At 46.1% G+C, this 9,785-nt stretch overlaps 1 protein-coding gene across 1 annotated transcript; it reads right to left on the bottom strand.

Annotated features, from left to right (window-relative positions):
- Window positions 1-3,178: 3,178 nt before the first annotated feature.
- Window positions 3,179-8,232, bottom strand: LOC133262188 (S-adenosyl-L-methionine-dependent tRNA 4-demethylwyosine synthase TYW1B-like). Its single transcript, XM_061441133.1, has 2 exons — window positions 8,127-8,232; window positions 3,179-3,681 (listed from the first exon to the last, which is right to left on the bottom strand). Exons 1-2 carry the CDS (start codon window positions 8,194-8,196, stop codon window positions 3,500-3,502), a joined length of 252 nt encoding a protein of 83 aa, XP_061297117.1. The 5' UTR covers window positions 8,197-8,232; the 3' UTR covers window positions 3,179-3,499.
- Window positions 8,233-9,785: the final 1,553 nt, after the last annotated feature.

Genomic DNA, 9,785 nt, shown 5'->3' with positions numbered 1-9,785 from the left:
TTATCTACTGCATCCTTTGAGAACCAGTGCTAAGAGTCACATGGCAATTTATGACTCTTCCTAAGCTTCCCTGGATTTCCAGTTTTCCTTCAGCAGCCTGCTTGCAGTGTAAATGCTCCATTAGGAAATGTTCTATTCTTTTATAATCTCTTCACCTCTCATAGCATCTTATATTCACAGCAGAGTTTACTGTCCCATTTGACACATATTCTGCTCTCTTTTTGTCATTACATTTCTCCCCATATGGAAAACTGATCAAACGTGCTGGACTTTATACACTTCAATGTATAAAACATGTAAATATGCTCCGAATACACCCAGAACCCACTCCACGGTCCATCTTAAGCCTCTCAAGTCTTCTCCGTTTGTACTGAGTGGATACGGCCAAGAAGAAAGAATATTTCAGAGCACACTCTTTACTGGGTACCTTTTCAGACAAGGCCTTTAAACTGTCCAGAAACCTCTGCCAGAAATACCTGAAGAGGGGCCGATCAATTCTCTTCAGGCTTTCCTTGGTGCTGGCATCCACGCTGACATACAGCTGCGTCACTGGCTCAAGGTTCCTTAGAAATAAAAACGAGAAGGCAATTGCTGTCTTCAGCCATCACTGCTAGCTGAATTTGTTTTCCTACCAAAGCACACATAAAATACAGGACTTCTAAACAAGCTCTGCTGCTCCAGTAGCGACAGGAACTATCCAGTGTTTACAAGGAAAACTATCCAAGTCCAGAGGTTCATCTCCATCAAGTGACTATCATCTTAATAGCAAGACATTATAACTTAACTTTCAACAAATACACCCCAAAGCTAAGAATATCACACACAGAGGCCTTGGCAGACGGTTCAATTATCTTTTCCTTACTCAACTAAAACATACATCACTCCAGCATTAGCTGTGGCACGCGCAGAAAGGCTTCCCAAAGCAGGCTGCCAGGGGTTACTACAAGGCACTGAAAGGCTCTGCTTCTCCCCATGGTTACAAACTATAAAGCTCAGCCCCTTCCCCACATTCTATTTGCTCTGGCTAATGGAGACATAATCCCATTCGAGAGAACTGCAGCCATCATTCAGCTGCTTTCTACTGCCGGACACACTGAACTCACCTGGCCTGCAGCTGCCATCACTCAAGTACTTTTTGGAAGGGAAATCAAAGCTGCTTAGAAAATGAAACCAAACACAATTCCCCAGCATGTTCTCCTTCCACTTCCAAGGCTCTTATCTTGTATAAATCCCGCACTCCAGTCTTTCTGGTCACAGAACGCCAGTGAGCACAGCATCTGTGAGCCCAACAGCAGAACCTTCTAAAAAGATTAAACCTCCTCTGAGAGTGTGAAGAGCCTGGGTAGAGTCTAATCCCTTCTGTAAACTCCAAGGGTATAAAGGAGAAGCAGCACCACTGCAGACCATTGGCAAACAGATAACGATGGACATTAAAAGGAACAACCTAAAACAACCTCCCTTGTCACAGACAAATCTGATCAAGCCAGTGAATGTAACACACCTCCACCCTTCATGGCATCTTCCGTGGAATGATGCATCCTAATTGTACCACGTATCTCTTCAGCTCTCCACGCTTTCAGGACATTTTGCAAGCGTTATTTGGGAAGTCTCTTAATGAACAGGCTGCTGTCCCAGCTTCATTTAGCTCTTTAGACAAGAAGAAATTAGAAACTATTGTTCAGCTGCCAACAGTGACACCTAAAAATACACCACCCTCTGCCCTCCCCAGAGGTGAGAAAGGGACAAGAAATTGTCCAGAATGAGACCAAGCATCCAGGAAAAGCCACTTAACATGGACACTCAAACAACCTCTCTGAACACATTCTGCCTGTATTTAGAAGCATGAAATAGCCCAGAACAAACGCAACATTTTAGGTTTTAATAAATAAAACCAACTGTTTTGCAAAGAAGCTTGTCTGGCCTTGCAGCCCAAAGCCACAACCTCAAAAATGATCAAGTGTTCTAGGAGTGAGTGGATTGAAGTATTCAGTTTCAAAGTACATGGCCAAAACACTCTTTTCTTTTCTTTCCATGGCCAAACGTTCATTCTGTGCTGACTGTGTTGCTGCGCAGCAGAGACCATGTTCTGGACTGATTGCATTCAAATGCTTTTCATGTGTGAAAGTGAGCAGTGAAAGCAATGATGGAGCCACCGATGCAATGGTGATTGTGTACTGAACAGGACCAGCACCAGCTTTCCCTGCTGGCCCTTCTGCTGTGGGAGCAGATGCCAAACGTTCGTGGTATACTCACTGTGCCAAAACACTCTTTTCTTTCCTTAATGCTGCATTTGCCCAATCAAAAGGGGCTCCAGGGAAAATGGAGCGAGTGTTTTCAAAACATGAGCTGAGAAAAGTCACCTCTTCTCCGAGGATCTCGATCCTCAGGACAGGCAAGAGCCAGACTCACTGTTGTACTGGAGAAAATTAAGGAATTGGAAGAGATCCCAGGGAGGGATTTCTGCCCCACGTTGCTCCAAAATGGAACGGTCCACAGGGTTCTGTTATGGCTCAAACTGGAGTGACGCTGACCTTGTGCATGTTCTGCCATAGGGGAACGAGGAGAAAGGGCACAAACTGATGCTCCTGGAACACAGCTACGTTTCATACTCAGCAGGAAATACTGTTGCATAGTACTAGGATGGATTTTCCAGCGTTCCTCCTACTTTATCGGTTGTCATTTCCAATCTAGCTGAGATCAAATTCACTGCATTACCACATCTGAACTCGGGTAGTGATTTCCGACTGAGTAGCACAGCACAACTCAAGAGCAATAAATTGCTCTCAGGCCTCCAGCCATGAGGGGGATTCCCCAGCCAGTCAGGAGACAGCCTGGGTCAAGGAGATAAAGAACAGAAACAGAGAAAGAGGACTCAAGCCAGTAACTGCTCAATACATGCTCATGTGCTATAAAACCTCCTGTGTGTGCCTGGAGACAGATGAAGCTGCACTCATAGAATCACAGAATCACAGACTGGTTTGGGTTGGAAGGGACCTTAAAGCTCATCCACTTCCAACCCCCTGCCATGGGTAGGGACATTTTCCACTAAAAGACCAGGTTGCTTCAAGCCCCGTCCAAACTGTCTTCTGCAGTTAGAACAAAGATCAGACTGCAAGAGAAGCTCACAAATGAAAAAGGCAATTTACAAGCCGAGACTCCTGCTCTGGCTCTCAGAAACACTTGCACTAGTTATCATCCATGTCCCCAAGCCCAATACGCAGCTCACTCGCTCTTCTTCCGCTGTACGTCCAGGAGGTACTATATTATATCCTCTTCCTTTTCAGAGGTAACCCCACTTTAAGAGATACAGAAAGGAAAAATCAAACTGGTAGAAAAAGGGATGAGAAAGAGCATGGGGAGACAAAGGTTAAAATCAAATAGATGCGATACTGAGTGGGCTTTTTCACTGTCAGCACAGAGCTGATTGATGAGCAATAAGTGGAATTAAAACACAAGTCTGCACTCAAATGTTTTAGTAGGGAGGTATTTTGTCCATCTCTTACCTAATCTCATCTGGGAACGGTGCATTTGTAACCAGGAAGGTAGAGATGCTGTGCTGGTGCAGGAGCCTCACAAACCGGTTGATCTCCGGGTACATGATGGGCTCTCCCACCAGTGACAGTGCGCACTGCTTTGCGGTCATTGCTTCCTCAAAGCGAGCTGCTTGTAATCCTGAGACGCCTGCAAATAGAGGGAAAAACAGGGTTCTGTTATGGCTCGAACTGGAGAAAAACAGGCTTAAATCAACTACCACCCCCACCCAAACCATGCATCTGTATCGAAAATAAACCCTGGCACAAGGAAGACAGAGCAAAACCAGCTGGAGCCCTCCTCAAGGGGAAGGGACAGCAGGGCACAGCCAGTGTCCATCAACCCACAGCACAGAGTATGCCCAGATACACGGAGCTTGGGATTTTGTGTGTCCTGTGAACTACTGCAAGTAATCTTCTAGTAATGTTTGAGTCAAGCTTTCCATTGCTATCACCTCAGTGAAGCTGCCTGGACGCTGAGACGGAAACACGGGAGAAAGTTTAATGCCACTTGACATAAGTGTCTTGAAAAGGAAAAGCAGGGTATGCCTGCTTCTGCTGCTGACCCACATGGTCCCAACAGCCCCAGAGGGAACAGCTCCCCAAGAAGCTGGGCACACTCCCCACACAAAGCACCAACAACCAGGTCCAAATCCATACTGGTGTCGTGGTTTAAACCCAGTCAGGTAATTCGTTCACTCACTTCCCCCCCCCCTTTCTTGCCCTCCCCCTGCTCTCGGAGGGATGGAGAGGAAAATTGAAAAGAATGCAACTCCCACGGGTTGAGATAAGAACAGTTTAGTAACTAAGGTATAACACAAATCACTACTGCTTCCACCAATTATAATAATGATAAAGGAAATAACAAGAGAATACAACACCTCACCACCAGCCGACCGATAACTCGCCCCCCCCAGCCCGACCAAGCTCCGACCGATACCTCCTCCAACCCTGCAGTCTCCCAGACCTTCCGGCTAACTCCCAGTTACCTCCTGAGCATGACGTGCTGTGGTATGGAATACCTCTTTGGTCAGTTTGGGTCAGGTGTCCTGTCTCTGCTTCCTCCTGGCTTCCCCTCCTCCCTGGCAGAGCATGAGGCTCACAAAGTCCTTGGCCAAACCAAAACATCCTATCAGCTCTGTTCCCGAGCTGAAAGTCAAAACATTGCACTGCACCAGCTACCAAGAAGGAGAAACATGACTGCTACTGCTGAACCCAGGACAACTGGCAACCACATGAAATGCAACTCCACAGAGGATGTATTCAAGAAGAAAACCCACCACGTGACACCATCCTGAACAGCAAGAGACGTTCCAAGAACAAAAAGAGGAAAACACCAGGAGCTCAACTGCAGCATCCATGTGAAAGTGCTGTCTGCAGGCTTAACCAACCTGAGCCACGTGTTGCGCCCATCAGAGGGCAGGGAAGAGGCAAATGCTCCTCCTGGAGTCCTCAGTACAGGAAAGACATGAACCTGCTGGAGAAGCTCCAGAAGAGAGCTCCCAAAATTATCAGAGGGCTGGAGCAGCTCTGCTCTGGAGACAGGCTGAGAGAGTTGGGCTTGTTCAACCTGGGGAAGGCTCCAGAGAGACCTTATTGCAGCCTTTCAGTTCTTAAAAGGGGCCTATAAGAAAGATGGGGAGAGACACTTTGGCAGGGCCTGCTGCGATAGGATGAGGGGTGATGAGTTTAAACTAAACAGGGAGATTCAGGCTGGATGCGAGGAAGAAATTTTGTACAATGAGGGTGGTAAAACCCTGGCACGGGTTGCCCAGAGAGGCGCTGGATGCTCCATCCCTGGAGACATTCAAGGCCAGGCGGGATGTGGTTCTGCCAGCCTGATCTAGTTGAAGATGCCCCTGCTCATTGCAGGGGGATTGGACAAGATGAGTTTTGAAGGTCCCTTCAAACCCAAACCATTTTGTGATCCTATACCAGACCACGTGTTCAGATATGAAATCAGCTGCCTACAAATAAGCTTTTGTTCTAAATATGTCCCTGCATGTTTCTTTGACATGCCTCAATGTATTCAGATAATATCAGAGGGTTTAGATGGGAGATTGGTCTGTTTTAAAGAAACCAAAGCCTTGAGTTTCAAACCAGGTCCTCAGCTCACCTTGTGTTGCCTAGAAGCTGGAGCTCAGGCAGTACAGAAAACTATAGGCTATGCTCCAAAGCCCAGATAAAAAGAAGTGTTGGTGGATATTGCTTCAGCCTCACATAGAAAAACTGGTCTGTGATAAGAGCAGAACTTGGTGCATGATAAAGCAGCCACACTCAGCCCTGAAGAAGTGACAGGACTAATGGTTAATGCTGCACAAACCTGACAGTACTAAATGAGACCTTCATTTGAAAGGAAAGCAGCATCTCAACCACACACTGAGATTAAAGGATAACTTTCCTTTTCCTAAAGCTACTTGAAGGTGGCTTTGAATTTAATTAATTTCTCTCCCTCAGCACCCTGCCACTGGACAATGACAATCACCCTGTGCCAGCTTTAGAAGCAGACAGAAAGTAATTCCAACAACATGTAAAGTTTGAGTCACTTTCTCAGAGCAGTTGACATCAAATGTAGCATAGGGGACATACACTGCGGAGAGGGCAGAGGTTTTGTAGGAATCATTTGACTACACAAATCACAAGATAGACAGGGATAAACTAAAAAAGGATTAGTGTGTATTCCAGGGAGTGTGTGAACTCCCCTGCACTTCGGGCTGCCATACCACTACAGCTGTCAACCTCTGCTCCTGCAGATGAGCGTCCTCCTGTCTTCAGTCAATGCACTTCAGCAAAGTCAGAGCCTGGGCAGATTTTGGAGGGCATGAAGCAGGCCCAAGGCAGTGCAGGAACTTGGAGCCATAGGAACATGAGTACCATCTACAAGAGGCCATGGTGTACAGCTTTCAGCTGCTGCTCAAGCTCAGTTCTCAGCAGAGCATGCAGCCATGCCTCCTTTGATCAGCACAGCTCCTCTGAAGAGCTGATCCCAGCTGCTCTCCTACTGGTGTGCTTTCATTTGGGGGAAAAAAGCAGCATCTGGCACATCTGCCTAGAGAGGCTGGTCGGTGACTTCGGGTACCAGCCATCACAAGTGACTGGGGAGACAAGGAACTGGTTTTACCCACTCTTACACCAACACACACAGGTAGCCTTAGGATTTCCTAGTTCAGGTCATGCATTTTTGTTTGGGTTTTCACTTTTCCCAAGTGGAACCAGGGCTGTATTATCAGACACTGCCCATCTCGTAACTTTTAATTACATTTCCATTCTGTGTGTGCCCTTCACAAGGGAACAGAGATTTACCAGCCACTACCTACAAAATGCATCCAACAAATAAACTGCTTCCCACTCTTCCACCTTAGCTCCCTATCAGCAAGATGTCTCCCCAGCCATTAGCCTAAAAGAATGATGTGATGTTAACCACCACCTTCAAAAACAGTGCACGCTTTGGCAACAATAAAGATAGCAACAATAAAGATGGCAACAAGAAAGATGGCAACAAGAAAGATGGCAACAAGAAAGATGGCAACTCTAAAAGCATGCACAGAAGTTCTTAACAGGACATAAGGCTACTCTCTAGGATATCCTACAGGACACATGGTCCCCAAGACTTCTATTCCTTCAAAGAAGATCTCAATTTTACTGCACTGCGTGGAATTAATCTTGGAATCCCAGACTGATTTGGTTAAAGCTCATTCAGTTCCAACCCCCTGCCACAGGCAGAGACACCTTCCACCAGAGGAGATTGCTCCAAGCCCCATCCAACCTGGCCTTGAACACTGCCAGGGATGGGACAGCCACAGCTTCTCTGGGCACCCTGTGCCAGCGCCTCAGCACCCTCACAGGGAAGAATTTGTGCCTAATCACTAATCTCAATCTACAAGAAATAACAAACTCACAAAGAGTTCCTATGGGAAGCAAAGTGCAGGACTTGGTGCTGTGTAACTGCTGCTTCGGTCACAAACAGATCTCCTCAATAATTCCTGAAAATAAAAGTGCTCATCCATTAATGAGAAAAACACAATCCCCAAGTTTCAGAGCGAACACAAAGCTCTCAGTGGATTAAGCTTGGGCAGTGTATTTCCTATCAGGTTACAGGGTGATTCCTTTTGCCTTCTGCCTGCCCACACTTTTCCATAAGAATCCACATTCCTCAGCACCCAGGCTAGCCTCAAGCACTGTGGAAGCCTCTGTGCACTCCAAATAAAATGATATGACAATTACCACGACCCACAAGAAGCAACTCCACACTAATCCCTTAAGGCAGCAGTAGACACCCAATGGCTGACTCATGTTCTAATGTCAAAACCAAGGCAGAACACCTCAGAAAACAAGGTGTGCCACAACAGTTTCTTCTCACCTCTTTCTCCTATGACGAATCTCATGCCTCCTTCCCAGCAATTCATAGAATTATAGAATTATTTAGGTTAGAAAAGCTCATCAATCCCAACCATCAATTCCACACTGCCAAGACCACCACTAAACCACACCCCTGAGTGTCACCTTTTTAAATGCCTCCAGGGATTTGCTTCGAAGATGCTGATGCTGCTTATCTTCCAAAAGCATCACTCACAGGGAAGAAATGGGAAAAGTTACCTTTGAACTGCTTGATCATATTCTGATGGTTCTCAATAGCCTCCTGCAAGATCATTTCAGGTTGGTCCATCTTCCATTGCCACTCTGTGCCCACTGGATTTGTATGATGTCTGAAGGAAAAGACAGACAGAGTTATGCACTGCCATTTGTAACACACATGGGAAGGACCCATCTGACACCTTAGGGACTTAGACACAGTTTAATAATATTAAAGGCAACAAGAAATTCTCAGTAATACCCTGCTTCTGACACAGCTTTCATATGTCGTCTCTGAACACCTAGGCTCTGGTTCCCCCAGAAGGAAGAATGGACCTCACAGTTTATATGAAACTTGATATACCTATCTTGAATCACAGGTAAAAGGTCTTTAAGCCAAAACGATGCTCTACAGCAAGAAAGACCTCTGCAAAGAAAGAAGAGGTTCTACCTCCATTTGAGACCACAGCTATACATATCACTAGAAAAGAAAGGTCCTAAGGCATTGAGCTGAGATGTTAAGCAGTTCTTCCCTGTGAGGCACTGGCACAGGGTGCCCAGAGAAGCTGTGGCTGCCCCATCCCTGGCAGTCTTCAAGGCCAGGCTGGAAGGGCTTGGAGCAATCTCCTCTAGCGGAAGGTGTCTCTGCCTGTGGCAGGGCGTTGGAACTGGACGAGCTTTAAGGTTCCTTCCAAGACAAACCATCTATGGGTTTACAATTTATGCCAAGCCTAAGGTGTACATAAAGCAAGCCTTGGGATGTGTCTCAAACTGAGCCTTAAGTCTTCCAACTCAACAGAGGTCCGAGAAGAGCAAACAGCTGCAGTCCATATGGAAGAAAAACAATTGCAGCCCGTTTCACAGGAGGTAAATAAATGAGAATATTTTTCAGCTCAGTCCCCTGCAAAGCTGTTTCACTCATACAGGTTGTTGCCATTAGTTAAAGAAGCATTCCAGCTTTCATTATCATTAGGGCTACTGTTTCCACATTTCCTCTTAAAAGTGACCAATGACAGTTAGGGGATGATGAGGCAGAGGCACCTGGAAGGTATCATGCATGGAGATTTATCCCAGCTACTCCACTGTTCAATTGACACTTGTCTGACTTCCTTGGTTCAGCCCCATACTCCAGACACAGGCTGCTGCTGCTGCCAAGTAATACCGAGTGGGTCATTTTGAGGGGAACAGTGTTAAATGGCCTGCAGTGCAACATCAGGAGCAAAATTCCTTGCTCTGACAACGTTATTGCTTTCTATTTGCTGTTTATGATGTACCTGCTGTGGAGGGACAGAGGGACAAAATGCATGGCAATCCTCTCCCTACCAGTCCAGTCACCACTGCAGAATTAAATGCACCACTGCTAGCTGATACATGAAAAAAAAGGAAGACAAAAGACACAAGCAGTACGTTTTCCTTCCCAGCCATTAAATTGCTCTGAAGAAAAGCAGCAAAAGTTGCACATTAAACTTGCTATTTGCTGTGTTTGTTCAAACCAGGATACGATCAAAGCCCATCAAAAGCCCCAATTAACATTTCAGAATACAAACTTCACAGGATGACCAGTGTCTAACGCTTACACCTAACACTAACATGGGACACAGCTTCTCCAAAACTGTCTCCAAAATTCTAGCAGTCCTTCTGCACTAATGCTGCCATTTCAATACCCTCATGAAGTATTTCCAT

This window comes from Pezoporus flaviventris, unplaced genomic scaffold, assembly GCF_033815535.1.
Source record: "Pezoporus flaviventris isolate CSIRO_AGI_PZ_B2104156 unplaced genomic scaffold, CSIRO_AGI_Pfla_v1 ptg000191l, whole genome shotgun sequence".
Classification (NCBI taxonomy): domain Eukaryota; kingdom Metazoa; phylum Chordata; class Aves; order Psittaciformes; family Psittacidae; genus Pezoporus; species Pezoporus flaviventris.
Note: the sequence above shows the minus strand (reverse complement) of the source record. Positions and strands in the feature narration are given on the sequence as shown.

What these genes read in the sequence shown, in the direction of transcription:
- LOC133262188 (XM_061441133.1), bottom strand. Translation starts at nt 8,196, where the DNA reads ATGGACCAACCTGAAATGATCTTGCAGGAGGCTATTGAGAACCATCAG. An exon ending in TATGATCAAGCAGTTCAAAG is followed by an intron (nt 3,682 to 8,126) that starts GTAACTTTTCCC and finishes CTCTATTTGCAG; the next exon opens with GCGTCTCAGGATTACAAGCA.